General features: G+C 39.6%; 1 protein-coding gene across 2 annotated transcripts; it reads left to right on the forward strand.

The window, feature by feature from the left end:
* The first annotated feature begins 1,537 nt into the window (after positions 1-1,537).
* Positions 1,538-25,318, forward strand: FAM102B (family with sequence similarity 102 member B). Of its 2 annotated transcripts, none has more exons than XM_030953624.1 (11): positions 1,538-2,154; positions 14,184-14,304; positions 14,915-14,944; positions 15,433-15,549; positions 16,697-16,743; positions 19,057-19,163; positions 19,692-19,787; positions 20,320-20,521; positions 20,604-20,731; positions 21,110-21,179; positions 22,738-25,318. In XM_030953624.1, the coding sequence occupies exons 1-11, from the start codon at positions 2,006-2,008 to the stop codon at positions 22,778-22,780; spliced, it is 1,110 nt and encodes a 369-aa protein (XP_030809484.1). In that variant the 5' UTR covers positions 1,538-2,005; the 3' UTR covers positions 22,781-25,318. The 2 variants fall into 2 exon arrangements, with proteins under 2 accessions (XP_030809484.1, XP_030809485.1); XM_030953625.1 differs by having other exon boundaries at positions 1,985-2,110; positions 22,738-25,317.
* The last annotated feature ends 165 nt before the right edge of the window (positions 25,319-25,483 follow it).

The following is a 25,483-nucleotide window of genomic DNA, read 5'->3' on the forward strand; positions in this document are numbered from 1 at the left end:
GAGGGCCCAGGTGAGGCTGGTCAGGGCTGCTGCTGGGTAAATTTACACCTGCCTAAGGAGCTTGGTTATATAGGGAAGCTGATTGCATGTGGTACTGCTCCAGGTACACACAGGCTTTTGTAACTTATGAGGGTTACCACTCTACTCTTTGATTGAGTGAAGTAATCTAGTTGTTCTTGAAAATATTGATTAATAACTGGATCAGTTGTATTTATTGAACTTTAACAGACAAGTTATCTGGCATGTGACCCTATTTTTTCTATGTCTTAATGCAATGGACCTTCTAGCTAAATAGGGTGATGTCTTTTATTGACCACTTTAAAAAAAACTCTAGAGCTGGGTCTTTTCCTGAAAAGAAAGGAGGCTTTTGATATAACTTGATGCCAATTAAGTACTAATTTAGTCCCTTTAGGTGCTGAAAGCTTTTCACCTTCCATTGTTTTGAACTGAGAGCTGATGTGTGCGGTACCCAGAGAATTGCTTTGTATGATATATTGTAGGTGCTTGTGGTCTGTTAAACAGAAAAGACTTTGAGGATTACTTTAGGGCATACCAAAGAAATGTTCTCAAAAGGGAAGCCATAAGTCAAGGCCAAATGCCTAGATCTCCTCTCTAAGAGATCTCTTTATTAATTTTACTCCAGTAGAAAGGCTTCTTTCAGAGCCAGTTATTTCTTGACATTTAGGAGTTTTGTAGGGAATCCTTTGTTAGGAATACAAATAATTTTTTACTAGAATACTGTATATAAATTCATTTTCTGTATGTTTTAGGACAGGAAAAAACCAGGAGCATTTATTCACCAGATGCTCCGTTTTTTATGTTTGTTTGTGTTTTTTGTTTTTACCCACTACTACTATTTTTTCCCTCTCTAGGATTATGCTACAGGATAGTTGGGGACATTCTGACATACTTATGCTACCTGGATTCATCAGGTATGTATTCTATGAAATATATATTTCTATGTATTTATACTGAATGAGGGGCAGCACTACTTCCACAAGCTGCAAGATTACGGGGTAGGATCACACTGCATACGTAGTCTTACAAGTTCTTTTTCTTACCATGTGATTAAGTGCTTGGCTGTGGGAAGACGTGCTGTGTGTTCCTTACGCAACGCTATAAAGAGGAAACTGATCTGCTGATGGAGGCTGCTCGGAGCTTGCTTTATGTTCAGATCTCCTGGAATGGTTTTTTAAGACAAAGCTGTTCCCTAGAGAGCATATGCTGGTGTTGAACTATACATTAAACAAGAGAGTCGCGTGTGTGTTGCCGTAATCATCTACGCCACAGGACTGTTCTTAAATGTAAACACACATGTGTACAGTCTCTCTACAAGACCGTGAGCATCTGTTGCTTGCAGAAGCGGCGCTGGTTGTAAATTACAGGCTGAACGGCTGTACGCGACCCCTGCAGGGTTTAAATTATAGCAGAAGGAAACTAAATTCAGAGTTGAAATGTCGACGCCTAAGCGATGCTTTGTTACGTTACCGCTGTGTAAATGACGAGCGGTGAGCAGCCCAGGAGGTTTCCGCTCCTGGGACGCGGGGGTCCCCGGCAGGCGGCGGAGCTGCCGGGCCGGGCTGCACAAGCCCCGCTCGGCCGGGCCGCGGCCACGTCACTGCTCCGGGCACCGTGCGGGCCGTGGGGAGCGGCACGCCGAGCTCCCGCTATTGAACACCCTTGTTCCATCGCCTCCCGGCCCGGGCCAACTTCTTCGAGGAACCGTACGCCGACGTTCGAGCCCCTGGCGGCAGCGGTCGCCAATGGCTCCGGCGGCCGCTGGCGGCAGCGGGCGGAGCGGAGGCGGGCGGGTTTGAAAGGGAGGCGCCGGCTGCCATGTAAGCGCTGGCCGGGAACGGCCGCGGCCGGCAGGGGCTGAGCTGGCAGCGGCCGCCGCTCCGGCCCGTCCCCCCGTGCCGCCGTCGCCCCGGGCATGGGAGCGGAGCGGAGCAGGGTGGCCGGAGCGGAGCTGCCGTGGGGGCGGCCCCCGGGAAGCCCCTAGCCCATGGCCTTCATCATGATGAGGAAGAAGAAGTTCAAGTTCCGCGTGGAGCTGGAACTGGACGAGCTTTCCTCCGTGCCTTTCGTCAACGGCATCCTCTTCTGCAAGGTGCGGCTGCTGGACGGGGGCAGCTTCAGCGGGGAGTCCTCCCGGTAGGTGCCTCCGGGACTCGCCAGCCGGGGGCTGCCGGGCTGTCCGCCCCACGCAGGCAGCCCCGGGCGGGCCGCGGCCGCCCCCGTCCGACGGGCTCCGCTCGAGTCCGCGTCCCCCCAGAGCCGGGGAAGCACGGCCGCCTCCGCAGCCCCTCCGCCCGCTCCTTGGCTCCCACGGCGAGCCGGGGCTCGGCCGGTTCGCGCCGGCGGGCGGGGGCCCGCGGAAAGGAGGGGCGGCTGCCCTGGGGCTCCTGGCGGCTGCGGCCGTGCTGCCCGCCGCTCCCCTCGCCGAAGGGGAAGCTGCTGTGGCACCGGGCAGCCTGGCCGTCTTCTCGTCCCGCCTGCTTTGCCAGCATCAACGGCGGGAGAACACATGTGGTAGCAGGAACTCCTCGTCTGCGTGGCTGCTCGCTGCCTGGAGTCGTAACGCTGAAAAATAAATATTGAGGCTCCTAAACACGGAGTAACAGAGGAGAGGAATCCCTGAGTGATGAGGGTTGTCCCAGAGAAACGGGTGTCTTGTGCCATAATGCTGGAGCTGCTGAGCAGATGGGGAACAGGCGGGGAGGATTTCTTGTCCCCAAGCCTGTAGTCTGAGCTGTTCCCTGTGGGTTGTGCGACCTTATTGTTTAATTATTGAACACTGGCTTGCTGTGTTTCGTTCTGCAGATATTTACATGGAGAGCTAAGTTCCATGGAAAAGTCCTCAGTTTTTCCTCTAAGTGCTCAGGTCATGTATTACTTACTTTGTTCATGCTCAGTTCTGCAGTGCAAGTGCAAGGCAGATGTCTTTTTTCCTCTTTCTTTTCCTTCAATTGTGCCTCAGCAATGGAGCAGTCGTCTGTCGTGATAGTGGCTCCCTCATCCACGGGTAGCCATGGGTAAATAGAGGGCCAGTGTATTGTTTTTTTCCAAGTACCTGGCAGAGGCAGAACCTTGTCTACAGGAAGGGTGTGTGCTGTGGCTTCAGGTCTGGGGAAGAGGAGATTCCCCTCCAGTTACACTTGTTCTTGTTGTGTGAGGTATTATTTTATTTTAATATTATTACAAAAAGGATTTACTGGAAAATGTATCATAGAATTATGGGAGAAGACAGCAACAAATCCATGAATATTCAGTTATTTTCTTATTAAAATACTGTTGTTACAGAGCTTTCTAAATTATCTGCTTTTGATTCTGTAAATTAAGTTAATCAGGGAGAAGGAATAGAAATGGAACTTTGGCCTACAACCTTGTTATTTAACCATTCCATTATACTAGCATGTATAATTGAAGACAAATTTTTCTTCTGTATGGTTGGAAATTTTTCAACTCATCAGTGCTTTGATCTCATTTCATGTCTTTCTTCAACATTTTTCTTGTGAGCGACTTCATAAGTAATAGATGATGATGATAACAATCGTGATTCAGGCACTAATGTGCCATTACTGTCCTACTCCAGCCCTTATTGCCTTGAAGTCATTTCCACAGGCTGACATACATCTTCTGGACAGGATGTCTATTTCCAAGGACTTGCTTTCAGCTGAGCAGATGGTTTTGACATGTTGTGGTGATCTAGTCTTTTCTGCCTTGCCTATTTATGATGCTAAAATTAAATGCCTGAAAGCCTCCATTCATATCTTTCTGAATGGTTCATTAGAGTAAAATGTGTGTGGTAGGATGCAGTGTGTGTAGGGAAACTCATGTAAAAAATGGTGTTGGAGCTGAAGCTTAGAAATTCTTCCATTTTCATTTTCTGGGGCTTTTAAGCTTTTTTAAGCTATGGCTTAAAAACTAACAGCAATGGAACATATGCTGGTATGTCAAGGTCCCTGTGAGTGTAACTCATTCCTGCTGGACTGACAAGTGTTTTGAGTGCGCTGATAGAGAGGTAAAGAATTCTTCTGCAGTGATCCTTCAGTGCCAGTTTAGGGATTGCCTTTGCTCTTGGTTTAAGAATTAACAGATGGATTTTCAGAGTGGTGATTCAGCATAGGGCTGAATAAATAAGGAGGAAATTAAGTTTACACCAGAGCAGTAGTATTTCAAAACTTATCAGCTGCAAACTTTCTCATGGCCATAATCTTCCAGTTGCATGCATTTGTTAGTTTCACTGTGTGCTGACAGTTATATCCCTAGAGTAGTGATCTTTTTAGCTTTATAGAAGATATTCAAAGAATTCTATTGTTTCAGAAAATTATAGACAAACTCATTAAAAAAAATTTATAATACAGGGGGAAACTGACTGTTTTCTTAATAGCTTTATTTTTGTTACTTAATTATTTAGGGAGAAGTTATGAAGTTCTCAAGTTGGTGCCCATACAGACCAATACCCTGTTGCCTCTTGCCTTAGAAAGTAAAAAGAAGTCCAACCAATAGTCTATAGAGCACTCTAACATTATTAGCTTTTTATTTCCAAAGCCTTCTCACAGAGAAGAATGTCATAAAAACCCAGGGCAGCAGTTGCCTTGGAATAGGGGCCCATGTGTATGTAGCAAGTTGTCATGAAAAGTTTCAAGTGATTGTCTTGTCAGCCCTCTATGGATCATGCTTGTATGAATGATTAAAGTCCTGATCCTGCAAGCAATGTGGTGCCTACATCATCCCTCTGATCACTGAAGTGAGATGGAAAGAAGACTGATAAAAGTTCAAGCTACTAAAAAATAGGGTTTTTCATTTCTCAGATCTTTGCTGAGAAAGAGCTACCCAAGAAATACATTATGGAGACCTGGGCCATTATGGAGACTTGTCACAGTCCAGTTACTTTTCTGGCTCCCACAGATGTGTGCCTGAAGTGTACAGAAATTCTGTGACCAGGTGAAAGCAGTGTGTATAGTACAGTACACAGTGATCTGGCTGGTGTGTAAATAGAAACCACATCAATTTGCCATTTTGTGTTTGCATATACTATTCTAGAACTCCAATTAGAAAACTTCTGTTTGAAACATCCCTATGCACATCTGTGAATCCTTACTGTGGGAAAAGAAAATTCTGGATTATAACACTAAATTGTTTAATTACTGGACAAGAATATCAACTTTTAAAGTAATCTGGTAGTGCCAAATAAAACTTTCATCCAAGGACATTGACCAGCTAAGTGGCAGTGGTGTTTAAACTGGTAAAAATGTTTGAGAGTTTCTGCAAGAGCAGGACCTTGGAATTCTGACAAGAATGAATGTGTCATAAGTTTTGACTCTAAACCAGGGAAAACCTTGAAGGGTGTTGTGGAGAGGGGGAGGCTCAGTTTGGTTGTTTCAGCAACCTCACAATCAGCCATACAGTGTAATTCCTGCCCTTCCCTTTTTGAAATTTTGTTCTAGCATGATTTCTGGATCTTTACCATTGTGTTTTAGAAAAAAGGATTTTCAGCCAGTGGGCTGTGGATGTATGCAAAGTTATGCTAACAAACCTCACTCCCATTTAGGAAACTTTCCTAGCTTAAGCCTGGTTTCCTGTGTGGCAAGGCATCTTTCTACCTTTGCCCCGGCCAATGACACTAGATCTCTTTGAAATTGGATACATTAATACACTACACATGTGCAGATTCCAGGATACTATGTATCTATATACTGCCTGGTCATAAAATAGTGTGCACATAATGGCAAATGCACCATGAAAGGACACAAGATTATTTCAGGGCAGAAATTGCACCTATTAATATTTTGAACAGAAAAAAATACTATTTTAAGGTACAGACTTGACTAAATTCTAAGCATATTTATTTGTGGCCATTCTAATGTAGATATAAATATATAGCAAGTATAGGCTTTCTGCAGTTGCACTCATTTTAAAAGGCTGAATCAAAAATTAATAGGTCCCTAGAGCAGATAACTGAGGCTCATAGGCTGAGCTGTTGCTCAATCAGCAGTAAATGAACAGATGGAATATGAGGAAATACAAGAAATTTTGGGAATCAGGATCTGATTTCTTGAGGGTGTACTTTCAGTGCTCTATCAGCTGAGGCTACAGGAGCTGTAAGCCTGCTAGTTCCATTTTTAGCTAGGTTTCCAGCTGCACCCCACTCAAGAAAAGGAGCTGCTTGGTGTGTTCTTCTGACTGCAGCCTTCAGCTTGGTCATATTCCCCTTCCTTTCAGATCTGATTTATGATAATTTAGACTGCTGATGTTTCTATCTTCTTTCTTTCACACAACAACTTTCTAAAGAAGCTGGTTATGATTGCTATATGTGATAGAGATTCAAGGTGGCCAAGAGCTATAAGCTTTTTCATCCGCTGGAAAATAATTTTATTTTCCAGCGGATTTCAGAAATGTGGTGGTACCCTCTTGAGTCCTGAGGGGAAGTCCTGGGAGATCATGCATTAATATATTCCTATTCCTAATAGGTACAGGCTAGAGCATGCAATTGTTTTCTGTAGGAATTTACTTATCTGCCAGATAAGTACTTCTTACTTCTAGTGATGCATGGCCACTTCCTTCTCAACTGTCTAAAACCACATCTATTTTTTTGTGACACCAGCAAGTAGGTTTTCTGCCTCACTGGATTCTTCATGTTGTCTTTTTACCATTCTTTTCTTGATTGCTGCTATTGCATTTGAAAGAGAAACTCTAGTGATAGTAACACAGCTTAACCCTGTTTTTAAATTACAGTACTTGTTAGAAAAACATACCTGTCACATGGAATCAGTCCCCATCACTCTAATCTTCCTGCATGATGTATGAATCTTGCTGACAGTCTTCAGAACTGGATAATGCTACTTCTAATAGCTTTTTCGGCTGTAACCGGATTTGCAGCTGGAGAACTTGAAACAAACTAAGTTTTCAAGTACTGTGAGGAGTATTGGCAGTGGGATGAAAGTCCTACCTTGCAGTTTTGTAGTTGCTTTTTTCAGATTCTCAAATGTCCACTCAATGATTACTCAGTTGTGAAGAGATAGTTGGTTAAGCAGCTTTCAGACACTGTCCTCTGTAGGGAGGAGAAGATGAGAAGGAGAACTTCTCTACACAAAGTACAACTTTTCAACATGTAGTTTCTTTGTACTTCTCCTTTCATTAATAGTTACAGTAAAATGTGTTTAGTGAACTGATTAAAAAAATATGGTTGAAAAAAACCAAAGAATCAGAGGAGTAAAGAAGATAATATTAGTTTTGAAAGGGTTTATCTTTGGGATAGAGGAAAATAAAATATTTGTACAGTCTGCTCTTTGCATGGGGTGTAACTGGTTATTGCAGATATAAAAAGGGCTCAGTCCTGGGAGACTTCCCTAACTGTAATTGTAAGAACTGATAAGAGATGTATCAACAGCTAACTTGTCACAAAAAATGTTTGAGAAGAGCTACATGACTGACATCTGTTGAAGAGGGAGAGACAGTGGGAAAAGCTTCAAGCATGAAAGTACCTGTCTTACACAGAACTGCCACTTGGATTTAAAAGAGCTGGTGTTGCTTTGTTGGCTTTTTTCCCCCTGACCTCAGCACAGTACATGAAGTACAGTATTTTTCTGCCACAAATCTGCCATTTGCAAGTACCATAGCACCTGAGTGCCTTCATATGTTAAGGACTATTTCTGTTCACAGAATAATTTAGGGTGAAGGATAATACCAGAGATCACAGAGTCCAGCTGCCTGCTGAAAGCAAGACTAATTTCAGTTGGATCAGGTAGCTCAGAGCTTTGTCCTGTCAGCTGTAGAAAATCTGCAGTAATGGAGATGCCAGTCCTTGTAGACAACCTGCCCTGCTGCTCACTTGTACTGTGAACATTTTTCCCTTATTTTACTGGAACTTATATTGGTTTTGCCTATTTTCCTTTCTCTGTTCCTCACTAAGTAATGTCTAGCTCCATCTTCTAACTTAGTAGAGATGGCTGTAGATGGCAATTAGATCTTCCTTCACCTCATCATCAGATTGTAAAAATCCCATGTTTCCAAATTCTCCTGCATCAGAGAAGAATTCATCTCTGACTCCAGACCCTCATCTCACATCCTTGGACTTGCTTCACTTCATCAGCCTTCTGCCAAGAAGGCCCTAAAACCAAGCCCACTGCTGCAGATACAGTCTCAAATGTTCGATTTCCTCTCACTTGCTGACTACAGTCTTCTAATGCAGTTTACCCTTCACAGTGCTAATTCCCTTCTAGGTCTCTGCATTTGCCTGTACCCAGCAGTTTTTCATCCACAATCAATTTATACATATTTTATAAGAAGCTGTTGACATGAAATGCTGCTAGTTAAAAATGTAACCTGTTTTATTATGAGTAAAAACATGTGGAATAGAAAATTATTATTCTGTTCAAATTTTGCATGTACTAACAGCAAATTAACCGGGGAGCTGTGCACTGTAAACAAGTGGAGCTCTTCCTGCAGAGCCAGCTGTTTGCTTAGTCCTGAAATTTGTGAACCGTTGAAGCTCTGTTTGTAAGTGACTTGTTTTGTTCAGTTTTGTAGCAATGCTTAGGAAAAATGTTTTTGTTGGAGAAAATGCATCATCTTATATGCCTCAGGCATGGGGGAAACAGAATATTGAAGGAAAAGTAAACTAAATTTGTTCCTAAATAGAGAAATACATTAAAGCTTTGCATAAGCTTATTGCTACAGCATATATTTTGGAGCTCGTGCCCTGAGCACTTCAAGTGATGCACTTTTCTATATGAAGCCTAAATTTAGCATTTTGGTTATTGGATAAAAATTTAAAATGTAGCTTAGTACTGCTCCAGGACCCTGTTGAAGGGGTACCTGTATATTTCCCTCAACTATGACACTGCATGAATTTCACATACAAGTAGATTTTGGGAGGAGGAGTGCAAGAAGTTATTCAACTCTTGCATGCCAAAGCCTTCTGTGTTAATGTATAGTATAAATGAAAACTCTGTGTCCAACAATACCTTCCTAATACTAAAGATAGCCTAGGAAAAGTTGAATCTTCAGTACCTGAACCTGATAATGTGGCTAGACTGTTAGATTGTAGGTTAATGCCTCAATTCCTCCAGTGTCTGCAAGGTGACACTGGCCTTTGTTAGGTGTTCCAGCTTTCTGCAGAAGATGTTAGACATATTAAAAAGTATATATATAAAATATCTATATGAATGGGATATTGCTCCCATTTTAGAATACCATTTTCTACACTAAAAGTAACTCCAGGCTGCTAAACACTGTATTTTTATCAGAAGGACAGAGCTACCTGTATTAACTTCATTCAGAGGGGGATCGATCAGAGGAAGCTTTAGGTGATAAAAGTCCATTTGCACACCCACAAATGAGTACAGTCAGCAAAGGCAGGGGAGAGTGGAGAGCCTAAAATAATACTCAGCTCCAGCTATTCCCAGTCCTGTCACAGGAACCATCAGCCCATCAAAGCCCATCCACACAAGCCCAAGGACACACAGGCAGGTGGGGAACTGAAATTATGGGCTTGGACAAGGGGATGCCTTCTCTGGGCCCCTCCCAGGGCTGGTCCAGGAGACCCGTAGCCCCATTGTCCAGGCAGGAAACCCATCATGTTGAACTAAAACTAAAGCATGTTTTGGACTGAGGGGGTTGCTCCCTATGAGACACATCATGGGATGCAAGGGAAGAGGCTTATCATGGGACAATTTGGGGAGGAACTAAAGGTGGAGGAAGGGATGAGTTTGAGGAGGAACAAGTGTGGGGAGAAATAGGGAGTTAAGGGGATAAAGGGCTGGTTGGTACGTTTGTCTAATCTGTTTCTAATTAGTAATGTCTGCTGTATCTTCCTGTTGAAGAACATTGTGACTCTTTCCTGGGGAAGGGCTCTTTGTTCAGTGTGCATTGTGGGGCAGGGAATGTCTGAGTGCCAGCAACTGGAGTCAAGAGTGTCAAAGGGCTGCCAGCAGCAGGAGAGGCCAGAGTGAGCACGCTCATGCCATGGGAGTGGGACTGTGGCTCACAGGCCCTGTGTGTCCATTGTGCCAGCAGCTGCCCAGGGAGTGTGGCCAGAGCACTTGGGTGCCAGCACCTGGAGAGCCAGGGTCACAGCAAACGCCAGCCACGGGGGTGGGACCAGCCACCAGAGATCCCTGTGTCTGTGGTGCCTGCACCTGGAGCAGAGGCACTGGGGGCTGGAGCTGGACTGTGAGCAGGTGGGATAGCCCAAAGCCATGCACAGGTCTCTGTCTATGGATGTGTCTAGCAGAGATCTGTGCTGCTCAGCCCGAGCTGTGTCGGTGCCGGAGCGGGCCGGTTGTGTGTGCCCCCCCGGGCCGGCTGTGTGTGCCCCCCCGGGCCGCCTGGGAGTGCTGCGAGCGGCGCTTCCCGGGAACACCTCCTCAGCCTCGCCAGTGCAGCTGCAGCAGCCTCACTTCCCTCAGGCCATCTTATCAACATGAATGATCATCTAAAATAAACAAGCAGAACTTAGGTGACTCTCATCAAATTACCGGCTTTAAAAGATAATAATAATATTCTCATTTACCTCATGTAGTGAAAAAGCTGTTTTTTCACAGTATTTACAGCGAGTGGGTAACTCAGGGTCTGTTCACATGCTGTAAGATGCATTAGCAAACACCACTTTCTTTGACATAAAGAAGTGTACTGACCCAGCTGAATCCAAAAGTAGTACTGGAAGTATTTTCATGTGAACATAGACTGAATGGCATCTTAAAACAATGATCCCAATTTATTGTTTCTTTGGTGACCAATAAATCTAAAATAATTGCATTACAAACACAAGCAGTTTAACATAATCATCCCCGTATGGCTAAAGATCCTAATAGGCTGTTAAATAAATCAAATTTTCTGATTAATGGAACACAGTCTTTTGGTAAATGTCCACAAGGAGTTTTGGCTTATTTCAGAGCCTCTCATGCTAAAGCTTTTCCATTTAGCAAGAAGGGATTTTCCCCAGGACACCAAAGATCCCTAAAAGTGATTTATTTTTGCATTTGTAGCTATTTGCTGGAACAAGCTATTATTCATAGATTTTATCCATGTGGAAATGAACAATCTGATGAACATAAACGCCTTAAAAAGTAGTCCATCACTTGTAACACTTTAGGATGAGGAGGTGACTGGAGTAGGATTCGTTGCCTTTTGAGTTTACTTTTTTTCTTTGTTGTGTATCAGAAGAAAAATCCAATACTTTTATTCGACATTTTAAGAGGCAATTGTGTTCAGTATACAAAACATCTACAAATAAGGACCTGACTACAGCTTAAATCTTGCATTTGAAATTGAGTCAATGTGAAATTGTTCTCCTAAAGAAAAAACAGTGATAGTAACACACTATAGTTTGGAGTCCTTTTATCCTACAGCATCTGTTTATTGAACTTATTCTTGGTTACGTACTACTGACAGATTTATTCAATTACACCAAAGCACTACAGCCTAGTACGTATTCCAGTGCATCTTGGTAACTAAGATACATTTTGATTAAGAAAACAACTGGTTTTGCTTTGCATGTGGTGAAGTGACGGGGAGGTTTGTAGGAAACTGACTCAGAACGGAAAGCTCTCCCCAGCGTGCTGCAGCACAGCAATAGCTGCCAGAAGTTATCTGCGTTCATTTCCATAGCAGCCAATCAATACAGCTGTTTATTTTCTAAAGGCCTGGCACTTACCTAAGAATCTTATAAACTTAGATGTTACTGTTGAAGTTAAATGTTCTGATTATTAGACCTTTTTTCAGCACAACGGGAATAGCTAGATGGTACTTCTCTTTACAAAAAAAAAATTCCTGAATTAAAATACATCAATTTTTTTCTTTTATATAGTGGAATTAGAAGGACTGTTTAGTGGGAATAGGGGCAGTAGGTTGGGTTTTGGTGGGGGGTTTTTTGTTTAGTTTTTTGTTTGGTTTGGTTTTTTTAAATTGTGTACAAATTTTTCAAATATCTTTTGATTTATATGCCAGTGAAAGAATCTAATGATACTTTTTTTCTGATATCCTTATGAGAAGGAAACAGGATTCCTGGTTTTGATTTTATTTTTAGAAAAATCAGACCATCAGGATCCATAACTGAATCCTTTTTACGGCCACTTCTGCTACTTGTTTGCAAATCCTGGCCTGTGATATGAGTGGACTGAGTCTATCAAAAGCAGAGTGGTTTCATGCTATATTCCTTACTTGAACCATTATACCCATATAGCATTGATATGTTGAAATAAATTCAAAATCCTTAAAGGTTTTAAGGATACTTAGATTCCTCAAGCAGATATTACTTATATTTCTCTTGCATTTGCAAGCAAAAATGAGTTTAATGTTCACTGCATTATCTTTTACTACAATGTGAGTAATGTCCACAACACTGCAACTGTGCAGCCCCTTTGACTTTGCTGTAGAGACAGAAGGCTGTTCTGAGAAGCAGAAACAACTTGAACCATTATCCTGAGTAGTACAAAGATTTTGGCACATCACTTTGACTTCATGAGTTTACAAAAATACTTTTTCAGTGGAAAAAAGTATCATTATTACTAATTGGAAATGTTACAGAAGCAAAAACACTCCAAGAACATAGTGAAATGATGAATAGCAGCAAAAGTGATGCTGTTATTGGTAGAGCCAGTGGTGTCCTGGGTGACAAGGAAAGGGTGGGAAGGATGATGATGATGATGACTGCTGTCCTACTTCTGCAACAAACAGATGTTATGAGAAAGGGTTTTCTGACCTTTATGGATGACAAGTGAACTCTTTCAATTTAGTGGCAGTGTTTCATGTGTCACAAATGCTAGCAGTTCTTATCCCTTTTAAGGGTGAATTTTACATGATGTCTTCTTGTCTGAGCCTGTTTCAATAGAGATGTGACTATTTGTAATTTGCCTTTTTTGAATTCTGGTTCTTATGTATATTTAAATAACTCACATAACAGCAGGATGGGATTAATTTTTTCCCACAATACAGGAAAGTTTGCAATGTAAAACATCCCAGATAAAGAGTAGATCATGGTGTTTACAGAGCATGTTCCTTCCAGGTCACATGCTTGAATGTGACTCAGTGTTGTATCATCAGAATCGGTTAGTCTGTTGTGGTCATTACACTGACTCATTTTAGGCTGGCTGATTTATTCCCACCTTAGGAAGTCACAGTGCCTGTGAGCCCTGGAGCTGGCAGTCTCACCAGCATAGCAAAGAGAGCTTTTGTGAGCACCCTGCAATTCTTCATTTTTCTATACACATGATGAACTCTGGCTCCAGCTTCTGCAGAACCATAGGATTCTATCTGCTAAAGACTTCAAACTTCTTCTTCAATAATAAGCTGCTGTCAGAAGTTAGTATAAAACATAGGAATTTTTGTATTAGGAAAAGAGACATATGTTTATATGTGAAGACAGTGAAGACAAGACTGATAGAAGAAATTATCAGGATTTTTTTTTTCTTTTAAGATACAGGGGTTTTCTAGTTGTCCTCCCTGTGCCTTTTCATTTTGGAGTCTGTTCTTGGTCAGAATTGCCCAAACAGAATGTGTTCTGTCTGAGCTTTATAAAATGACATTCCTAACTGAAAGCATCCTTCATCCTGCCTTTTTCTCACTGCATCATACTGTCAGATTGTTATCCTCCTGTGAGAAACAGATCTCTTCAGATGTGTCAGCTTATTTTGCTCTCAAATGGCAAGCTCACAGTATGTAGCTGCAATTCTCATTTGCCCCAAAAGCATTACTTTGTCTCTGGTTATTGCACATCATCTCCTTTCTACTTTTCCAGGCCTCAAATTTATGTAGTTTTGTTTGTATGACGCTCCTTTTCTCTGAACTGAAAAACTACTTGTCAAAGTTGCTGTCTTCAGCACATTGCAAAGCTCAGCAGCTTAGGAGACAGTGCCTGGGAGCTGATGTTCGGGAAGACTTCACTCTCCTGGGGCAAACCGCAGAAATTACACTCTCTTCATTTGAAAAAACACATGGTTGTTTAACTCTTCTGGAGGTCTAATACTGTGTTCAAGGCCTGAAACAGTTATTAGTCATGCTACTGTTAAGTGCAGAATGGGGGATTATTGTTATTATTCACACCTTGGACCAGAATTTGCATGAAGTGGCCGCTCTACAAGGAGTGGAACCAGTGTTTGTTCTTGAGCTGTCTGATTGCAGTGTGTGGTTCTGAGTGTATGTGCAACTAACAGTGAGCACATGCTCTCTGCTTGCAGGGAAGTAGTGCAGGCGAACTGTGTCCGCTGGAAGAAAAAGTTCTTCTTTATGTGTAAGATCAGTGCCAGTGCCACAACAGGGATTCTGGATACCTGCACTTGCAGGGTGTCTGTACGAAAGGTAAGCAGCTTTCTTCCCCCTCCTCTCCTCTTTCCTTGCTCATTCTTCCTTGGTTTTGTTTTCATTTTTGAATGTCTGATAAACTTCATAAAGCAAATTTTAGCTGCAATCACACCAGGTATTCCTTTAGTCAAAATTTTGTAGTAATCTTATTACTTCCTTTACTTTGACTAATTTATGGGGGTTTTATGTTTTTATTGAAGAAAACCCTTTTTCCAGCAGGGCAGCAAAGGAATTTCTCTTCAGTGTTTATGAGTATCTTGATTGATACTTCCAGCAAGAAGCAGTAAGCTTAGAAGCCTTGAACTGTGCTAAGTACCAGAATTTTGCATGCAGTATGTCCTACCTTTGGGACCAGACCTTGTAAGAGCCCAATGCCAGCTGGCATCGGGCATTTGCCATTCCTCTCTCCAAGAAAACAGTGTCTTGCTGGCCTGCTCCAAAGGCATTATGAATATTAAGGTCTAAATGACAACAGCATAGTCTAGCAAATGTGTGGCTATTTCAAAATAAAGATTAATACCTGCTTTTCTAAAAAAAACCAATGAAAAATCCTGAGTCAGTCTATTTAATGGCTTAATGGTATGTCTTTTTTCCTTTTTTCTTCTAGGAATTAAAAGGAGGAAAGGCATATGCAAAGGTAAATTGAGATGTAGCTAATTTTGCCTACAGATAAGCTTTTCTTTCTTGCCATTCTATGCCCTTTTACAGTAATTCCAGAATAGTACTTAACACCCATGACTTCATAATATACATTATAGTGACACAGTGCTGTTGGAACTTTCAATCAGTGTGTTTAATTAAGTATGTAACAATGTTGTACCACCAAAACTTTTTCTCTTTCAGGCTGGTATGCGGAAAGGGTTAGTAAAAGTAAACATTTACATTAAATGATAAAGAAAACTCTCCTCATTGTTTTCCTCTCTTGGCACTTTAAATTTTTAACTGAAAATATAACTATGCTGAATTTTTTCTGGGTTTGTTTTCTGCTTTTTGCCTCGGTCCATTCCCTTAAATGGGCATTCTAATATTTGAATGAAACTGCTATTGAGTGGTACTTAATGTGTAATTAGCAAGTACCTTCATTTAGCCAAATGCTTATTGCTAATTGTCATTTTCTCTTAACAGCTGGGATTTGCAGATCTAAATCTAGCAGAATTTGCTGGATCGGGAAATACCACTCGTCGCTGTTTACTGGAAGGTTATGATACCAAAAATACAAGACAAGACAACTCCATTCTCAAAGTAATTTCTTTCCTTTATCATACTTAAAGTAATAAAGCAGAGAAGAAGTGCTATTATTAAGCACTTAATGAAATTCAAAACTTATTTGCTGAACCTCTTTCTGGAAGGAAAGCTATTTGAAGTAAAACCAAAAGTGTTGTTTAGAGACAATCATTAAAATCCATGCAGTCAAAAATATAATTTGCCCTATCTTGAAATGGAACTGGATAACTGTAAAAGAAAAGCTTTTAAAAGGTGTTCCTAGTCTAAGGGGAGCTGAAAATGAACATGTTAATGTATGGTATCTTCAAGACTGGGCAACATTCTGTGCATCTTTCTGAGAGTGAATCTATTAATTGGCTTATATATGTACAAGCCACCTCCAATACCTGGGATGACTCCTGGGATTTTCCTGTTTTCTGTTTGATAGTAATCACTCTAACAGTTGGGGAGAATTCTTGCGAGACATCCACTCTGATATCCTCTTCCCTTAGTCCAGGGAGAGAAAAAAACTGAATAAGCCCCATAAACCTAAAAATAATTACATTGAGATTGTTTCAAGTAATTTTAATTTTTTTTTCCTACTGGGACACCAGGATAAATTTTCCACATTATTCAGTATATGGTCTGTGCAGGGACTTTCTGATCTGACAGTCCCAGACTGTCCGGAACGCTTGTAATGGATGGCTTTGGCCTGCCTAACAAGCCTTCAATGCACTGTGTCCTATGGCTTATTTACCCTGGGTGCTTTTGCTGTCTCTGATGTTGGCACAACCCGTACTGAGAGCCAGCAGTTTGCTGAACACCCTCAGCAAAGCACATACTTCAGCATCCACTGCTCTAAACAATGTTCTGTTTGATCATTCAGGTTTTAGGTTTCTTGGCTCTGTTTTTCCCTTGAAGCCATCTTAATTATTAATAATTCTAAGATTCTCCTTGATATATATTTCTTTTTCAGAATCTTGTATGTGTAACTATGTTACTTTAAATGGTGTTTTGTGTTCTTTGTATGCCTAAGAAAAATGATATTTTTTTTGCATGTGTGATTATGGCATTTTATTTTCATTAAATATAACATTAGTGGCAAATATAACTTATTTACATGACCACGTATGTGTCACAAACAATTTTTTTTTCTTATGATGTATTTTGTTTTCTTAATGTGTAGGTTTTGATCAACATGCAGCTGATGTCTGGAGACCCATGCTTTAAAACGTAAGTTTGTGAAAAATCTCTGTGGGGTGGTATTTTGATCATACATTCCATGTTGAGAATTACACTTCTAATTTGTGTTTTTACATCTCTCCAATCTGGCAACAGTGGTAGCTGAATAATGACTAACACGGTATAATTGCCAGTAGAAGTGTCATAGTTCTTGCTGTTAGGTACTTGGTATCAAGCACAGAATACTCACCTGTACATCTGTAATGTAAAAAAAAACACTTCAGGGAAACTGTTCCTGCAACAACCTTATATAAATATACTTGGTATGGGGTGATCTGACTAATACTTGTGTCTGGAAAATGTGCTGCTATACTTTTTATTCACAAGTCTCAGATGACTTTGAAATATTAATTTGCAAAAAACCCCCAACAAACAACAGAAGTGTGATGTGACTTAGTACAAGAGAAAACACTTACAGATATTTACTTAGCAAAGATATTCTGCAGCTTGGTAAAAGATGCAATAGATAACATCTGAGGGGCAGGGAGCTAGGAAAATTCACTGCTATACACTGAGGATCTTTTGGCCTCATTGTCTTACTCTGTAGTTAAGGAAGTGTAATAGTTGTGCTGTGGTTTTGTACCAGTCTGGCTTAGGTGATTTTCCACAGCACTTTTCAATGTCCCCTTACACCACTAAATGTCCTTTTTCTTCTCTTCTACTAACCTTTAATGAGAAGAATAGAACACTGAACAACTGCAGAATCTCATCTTGTGCTTACTGAATAAATAGCAAGAGGGTATTATTTGAATTTGTCTGATTGGCAAAACTTTTCTGTATCCCAACTTACTTAGCATCTTTACTTCAGAACGACTTTAGTAGATTTACTTTAGAGTCAGACCTACTAACAAATACATCACTGGAACTGATAAACAATTCCTCAAAGGCAACTAATCATTAGTCTTGGATACTAACAAAGCAGTGTATTTGTTTTTTACTGCCTTGTACCGAAGGAGTTGAAATTAGTATCTAAATAGCTCTCTGGGTTCATGGGAAAAAATCTCTTACTCAAATTATTCAGACTTGGCATTTTCTTCCAAACTGGTGATATAACCATTTCCTGGAACATAAACTTTCAACACAAACAGAACAAACAATTTATCTAATCCAGATGTCCTTTGTAGAAGGAAAAATAAACCTTAAAACAGTTTCATAATCTGGCATCAACTACATATTTCATGAAGAAGCCTAGAAGGCTTGGTGTTTGATCTGGGATGACATCCCTGAAACCATTCCGTTCTTGCTTTCAAAAGTATGTTATGCAGTCAAGTCACACAAGCACTGTATTTCTAGAAGTGCTTTCTTCTTTCTCTCTTTACTTTCAAACATAACCTTACTCTACATGAAGACAGTGACTAATTTATTGACTATATCAAATCTAAAAATGTCAACAAATACCCATTTGTATACAGACCAACAGTCTGTTCCCAACGTAGAAAATAAGAAAGCATTAAAAAATCCTGTAAGTAATATCTTGAAATGTATTTTGGTTGTGTTTCCTTGCGAGAGATTGCTTGTACTTTGTCATTTTCAAATTAGTTTCTTCTGCACTAGCAAAACACAAACGAAGAGGTTTATTAATTTAAATAAGATCTCTCTTTGGGTCTTGGTATTAACTCAAACAAGCACTTGAGCTTTATTATGAGGTTTTAATATTGAAGTAAAATGTAAACTACATCATACATGATGCTTTTTGATTTTGTAGAAGTTAAAATTTAGAGTGCAATACATGGAGATGGTGCCATAGGCCCTTTAATTAGGAGTTGGGAGGGTTATCAGCCCAGAATAATTTCCTGCTCTATGACAGGGATGAGACAAAGCCAGGATTGTGTCACAGCACAGAAGCCACCTTGGCCAACTGTTGTGCACGTTGGGGTTGTTTTTTTTAAACTTAACACCTTCTCATGTATTCCTTCAAGTACTGAATTACAAATATTCTTAGTGTGTAAACTGTCCTGTGATTCATACACTTAGAAAAATAAGAAACAACTTCAAATTAAAGACAAATCACTCCACCAATCATCAAAAAAGAAAAAGCCTTTCCCAGGATCCCCAGAAGCCTGAGGGCTGAGCAGATTGATTCTGTAAAATGTCTTTAAGCTCCCTAGCAAAAACTTCCTTTTTTTTTTTTTCATTTTCCTTAATGGAGAATAGGCAGCATGTTTCCAGAAAAGAACTGTAGGTCTGTTAACTTGATGCACAGTATGAATGATGCCAACATATTTGAAAGGAAAACGATGCGCTGATTATTTTGGAGGGATTACAACAGAAGTACAGCAAATCTTAACCACCTTTTTCTTACAGGCCTCCTTCTACAGCAACATCTATAGCAATTGCTGGAGAATCAGAGTCTTTGCATGAAGACAGGAAAGGTGGAGAAAATTTAAAAGTAGCACATCTGGGTATAGCAGGTATAGAATAATGCTCTTAATTTTTCAATGCTTTTATAACTGGTCTCATAGTTTCAAGATGTTCAAAATACTGCAAATCTGAAAGGGATGCTGACAGCCTGCAAAGGAACCTTCTTACATGGTTTGTGAGTTTCTGCTTCAAACACAGCTGAAGTTTTTAAGCAGGTTAGCTTTTCAGACAGAAAACATCTGGCCCAACGTTCTACTATGATACTGGAGAAAGAATGATCATCTCTTTAATATTAACACTAGGCAAATCTACAGCTACATTTCATACAAGTCTGTCTAACCCAATGGTCCTCTCTGTTTTGCTCAGATACATATTATGACCTTTATTTTTTAAAGAATGTATATTTATTAACATACATGGTATTTTTGCAGCACTTGAATCTCCAAAAGGTTTGTAGAAAATCGGTGTCAAATCTCTAACCCCTCTGGGAAATGTGACTTTTGAATCTAATCAAGATTACTGTGAAAGTAGCAATAAAGTTGGCTTTAGGAACACTGTGTGACTTGCCGATGTTGCAGATGTCTCGTCAAAGAGTGCCTCAGTCCCAGATGAACTTGGTGCATGTGGACACTCCAGAACATCAAGCTATGCAAGTCAGCAATCAAAACTGTCAGGTAGCTGTTCACAATTTTGTTATGAGTTGTTGGGGATTATATTTCTTTCACAGGCTTAGACAGTGGAAAATAAGTTTATGTTTTAAAAAGGGTTTGCATTGAAAGCTTTTTTCCTTGAAGTTTCAGGTGTGGCAATGGTAACATGTTTTCCCTCTTAAAATGTACTGGATTTACTGGATTATCTCTTCAGATGCAAGACAGCTTTTTGCCTTTGTTCCCTCCAATTAATATATCTGAATGAGATTTTTACCTCTTCCATGAGTAAAAAAATGGAGACTTAGATCTAAAAGCTTAAGGAGATGATATTTGTCATTCTAATTGTTCTGATATAAACAGGAATTGCTTAGAACAAAAAGAAAATGGCAGGTGCTAGAATACAAAATCTGAAGTCAGTTTCTAGTTGATGTATGCACATACATTCATAGGGCTTTTGAAGGTCCCTTTATACAAAGACAAAACAAAATCTGCTTTCAGGATGGACCTGGCCTGTCAAAAACCTATCTAACCCATCTCTCTTGCATTTTCCCAACAGGATATAGCACATGTCACTCTAGGTCATCCAGTCTGTCTGAACTCTGCCACAGGAGAAACACCTCAGTGGGGAGTACCTCAGTGGGAAGTACCTCAACAGGAACTGGAAGTATTCTAGAGCCATGTGAAGAGACTGAGCCAAAAGTAGCTGAAGCTGATACTGATACATCCACTGAAGATGCACCACCAGAAAAACAAAGCAGGTACGCTTAATCTGAAAGCCTTATCTAGCACAAGTAAATTACTTTATCATGTCTAAGAGCCTAAATACATTTATTTTTCCAGACATCCTGTAAAGCAAGACTCTGTGGAGTCCCAGCTGAAGAGGGTTGATGCTACCAGAGTTGATGCTGATGATATAGTTGAAAAAATACTCCAGAGTCAAGACTTCAGTTTAGATTCAAGTGCAGAAGGTATGGAGATAAATAAGGAAGCTTACAGAAAATTTATGTACATTACAGGCCTTAGGAAAACCCACTCCCTTCACAGTCCCTGTGTGTATTCATAAGGACTGTGCTACATTTTCTACTTTATCTTACCTATCAGAAATTGAAAATACTCTTAACATGACTCCGGGAGCTTTCCCAGGTGATTACTTTAAGCCTAAAAGAGCAGGTGCAAATCTATGACAAAGGTACTTCCTCCAACCTTCACCATGAAGTTGGTTCTTCATTACCTAAAGTACTTGCATCTGAAAGTGTCAGCTGCAAAATGGGTAGATTTAAAATTACGTGGATTTAGCTAGGACAGCATTAAAGAACGCTAACATATTTTAATCATTTGCCTTTTAGAAGAAGGTTTAAGATTATTTGTGGGCCCTGGTGGAAGCACTTCTTTTGGAAGCCACCATCTACCTAACAGGTATGTAGCCTGAACAACTAATCCATAGGCAATATTAAATAAAAATGCATCTTATACAGCAATCACTCTGTATCTACATTCTTGACCTTAGCATCTTTCTATTCTGTATCATTAAAAAGCACCAAAAGAGCTAGACTGTCAGTTTTTAAAATAGGACACAGTTCCAAAACAGAACAGATGTGTCAGCCATAAGAATTATAACTTTCAGAGTTTCTGAAGAGTCTCTGTTCCAAGGTTTTCAGATACAGGCATTTCAGTATGGACACAGGAAACAGACACCAGTTTCAAATGGGAGCTCTACAGCCTTATTACATTACTCTGGAGTGGGAAGAAAATTCTAAGTGTTTTACACATCTGCCTTTAGAGTACCAAACTGTTACATCTTCCTGATAACAAGCCTCATTTTCTTCAGTTTAGTTTTTCTCACAAATCCTGTTTCCATTTGTTACATTACTTGTTTCAATGGCTTGTTCATCTTTCAACTATTTGCAGCCCTGAACTCTTTCGATAATCTGCTTCAGGTTAGAAGCAGAGACCTTTTTTCCTTTTCTAAACCTTCTTCAATCCTGATATATGACTTGACCTGAATGTATTAATCTTCAGATGAGAAACCATGAAAACCAAGCAAGAATATGTTCTAATACTGCGTTTCTGCAGTCCAACATAACTCAACATCTATAACTGAAGAAATCAGAATAGCCTCAGTATTTCAGCAATTACTATTGCTTAGTAATAGGTACAGGCATTACTATTGCTTAGTAATAGGACTTAGGTATAAAGACAGTTGATAATATATTGAAGTCATGAAATAATTGCATTTTATACGTGCATGTAGTACTAATGGTTAAATTAACTGGCTCATCTGCAAGCTGGGCACACCAATACCTGTCTAGGATCACATGAAAGGGTACAGAACACACTCCTGTAGCACACAGAGATCTGTCCTAATGCAGCTGCCAGAACAGTCCAGGCACAATACTGTACCAAGGCAGAGCTTGCCCAATGAATTTTTTACACAGTACTGCAATCTGCTGTGGAAAACCACCCACTATGGGCTGCAGTGTGGGAGGTGAGTGAGTTTTGTTTACAATTCAAGTGAACAAAAGGCTGAAGATGTTTTTCTTGTATCTTAATGTAAGATGACAATCACTTTCTCAGTTTTTTAGACACATCGACCTGTTTATGTATAAACGTATATAAAGAGTATTAGCTGCATATGATATAGCTGTGGGGATGGGTACCCTAAACGTGATGTTAAACAAATTCTAGTGAAGTCCAACAGTAACTGCTTGTTCAGTAACATTACTCTTTGTTCATTTTGACTGTAGTATAACAAAATCTCTTTAGTGCATTAAAGAGTAGGTGACTCCATGGCATGGTAATAATGACAAATGTTTTCTACCCTTCACATTTAGCTGGTTTCGTACTTGCTGTTTGTTTGGTTTTGTTGGGTTTTTTTGGGGAGGAATGGGTTGTTTAATCAATACACTTGCTGATATGTGATAATTGCTATTTAGCTTCCATTTAAATTAACACTGAACCTTTTTCAAACTTTCAGAGTAGGATCTGGAGCATATGAGCAGGTGGTGATAAAACGCTAAGCTGGAATGTCAAATGAGGAAAACTTGGAGCTCTGGTTTTGATACTTCTAGTATTGTTTGCTCTGCTGCAAGAGCTGAGAAAGATAAAATGAACTCAATGTGATCTTTTTCTGAAAAGCAGTGGAATGCCTCTTGCTCATAGAGCATCATCTTCTGTGGTATGAAGGCAATGTTTAGCTATGTGTACCTTGTGAGAGCACTTAGACCCTTTTTGTAAGCTCTGTCTGGTGTTGGTGGAATTACTTAATTTCTGTGAAACATCTGTGGAAGCATGTCCCATTTCAATATAAGAGATCACTTGCAGTGATGGACGTTGTAACATTGTTTTTAAAGAAACTTAGAAAGTTGGTCTTAAAAGAACCTGAAAAGAGTAATTACTGAATTTGATCCTACATGCCATTTTAGTTTTACAGAAGCTAATTACTCCTATCAAGTCAGTTCTTATCAGGTCAAAGTTATGGCCTCCAAAAAAGCAGGCCAGCTATGTTTTAACATAACCAAAACCTTCTCTTAAGAGTACTGAGCACAACTTCATTGTAAGGTTCAACAGAAGAGGTGAACATCACGTGCATTTAAAACAAACTCCCAAAACAAAATAGATCTAAACCAGCCACTAATCAATTGTGTTTACTGTAAATTAAGGCCACAGGTTTAAATGCATCAGATGTGACTTTTTTTTTTGTTTAAGTGATGAAAAACGTGGTATTCCACACCAAAACACTAAGGCACAATAGCATTTTATTAAGAAAGCTGCCTTGATTGTTAAATCTGGAGTTCAGCAGCTGCTCCCACAGAAACTCACTTCAATAATGCATGAGATCCAACGGGACGGTACTGTTTACAAACCTAGTCAGTAGTTTACTACCACTTAATTTTTTGAATTGTAGTTTAATCCTTCACAGTCAGTGCTTTGCTTGTGTTTTGAATGTGCCTTGCGGGATTGGGGGTGTACAGGGAGGCTAAACCATTTACTAAGGAATTTAAGCTTTAAAACTAGGTAAGCATCTATATATACTATTCTTAATAAACTTGTTAAGAGAAGCACTTTATTGTAGACATACTCTCCACACTGAAAAAGTCTTAGTGTGCAACAGCTTTGTTGAACACTTCTTTTGCTATCTGTCCACTGTTACATTAGGTCAATGTACTGTATTTAAATTTGCACAAGTAGTGATTTGCCTGACAGGCAAGAAAGAGCTCTTTAAATTTTCATTTGGAATATGAAAGAATCCATTTTTAAAGGGAAGCGTTGGGTAACAAATAGGCGTAATTAATTGTAAACTGCAAATGACTTAATTTTTTTTTTAATTTAGTGGTACTGTTTATCAGTTAAGGCCTGGAATAAGTAAAAATAGTGTCGTCACTTCTGAAAGCTCAGAATGCTTCAGGTTTTGCTCAGAGTGATGTTTGACACCTTTTTATTGATGTAAAAGTAGGGCGAATTTAATAGGTTAAATTAGCGAAAGCAGACTTTGTTCTCCAGAAGTTTTTATTTCTGTTTTTAATGAAATTTCAGCTTTCAAAGCCAGAATGCTGTTATTGAAAATGATGAATATGAGCTATTTCTAAGTTTTGGTACTTGCATACTTTTATTTCTACTGTTAATTGTAATCTCTTTAGAGTGTCTAATTAGAAAAAAGAATTAATACAAAGATTCTATTTTAGCTGCTCTTAATAGAAGTGTGGTATTATCAGTTTCTGTTCTCCACAGGAATTTTAAACAGAAACTACTCAACTGCTGGTATACAACTCTCTCTCAGAACATTATAGTCTCCTTTCCTGTTATATAACTAATTTATACCAAAAAATCCCATTGCAAGCAAAAGATGCCAGAAATCTGAATACATTCTTTGCTTTCAGTACTCTTTGACACTGCTATACTTCTTGACAAATCCATTAAAGCTAGTAGTAGTTAAATGGTAGTTTACTTACATTTACTAGGAAAACTACATGTCGTTTGAGTAAAACAGACTTCTAAAAAAAACTGTACAGCTGCTTACATAATTCTCAAGGGAATTTCCATAGCATTTTATGTTAAACAACACAACTGATGGTCACAGATTGGACAATTTGTTTACTAGAAACAGTATTTTCTTGCCTGAGCAGATCTTATAAGTAATAGGGAAATTGACATAGAAATCCAGCTTTTCATAAAACTGTATCTCAGTAATTTATTCTTCAGACTTGACTTACAACTCTTCATGAAGTGATAATCTAACTGTGCATCATATAAGTGGAACATAACCTTCACATTTAGGTGCTGTATTTTCCTTTTTGTAAACTATGTTATATGAATACTGGAGATTTCCATCTTGTAAACTGTTTGGGATGTACTGGTGGATTATGTGTTTTTTTAACTGTATTTGAATACAAATCTCTCAGACATTCAATAAACTCATGTCTTCAGCTTGGAATCTATTCCTAAAGAATTGTCTCTTTTTCTTTATTGCAAAAAATTACAAACTTAACTGGAAGTTTGAGTCTACTTCAGTTTCTCTTCCAGTTAAGGATTTCTTTTTAAAATGTCTGCTTCTGTGTTATCACAAAGTGACATCTATATTATCAGGAAAATGTGTCATTTAGATCCCATTCTTTTTCTAATCTAGAAGGAAAATTTTAAATTCAGAACATTGATCAGAAGTGTTCTGTTCAACTATTCTGACCATAACCAAACAATCAATACTCACATTATTTCCTTTATAT

This window comes from Camarhynchus parvulus, chromosome 8 (assembly GCF_901933205.1).
Source record: "Camarhynchus parvulus chromosome 8, STF_HiC, whole genome shotgun sequence".
In the NCBI taxonomy this organism is placed as follows: Eukaryota; Metazoa; Chordata; class Aves; order Passeriformes; family Thraupidae; genus Camarhynchus; species Camarhynchus parvulus.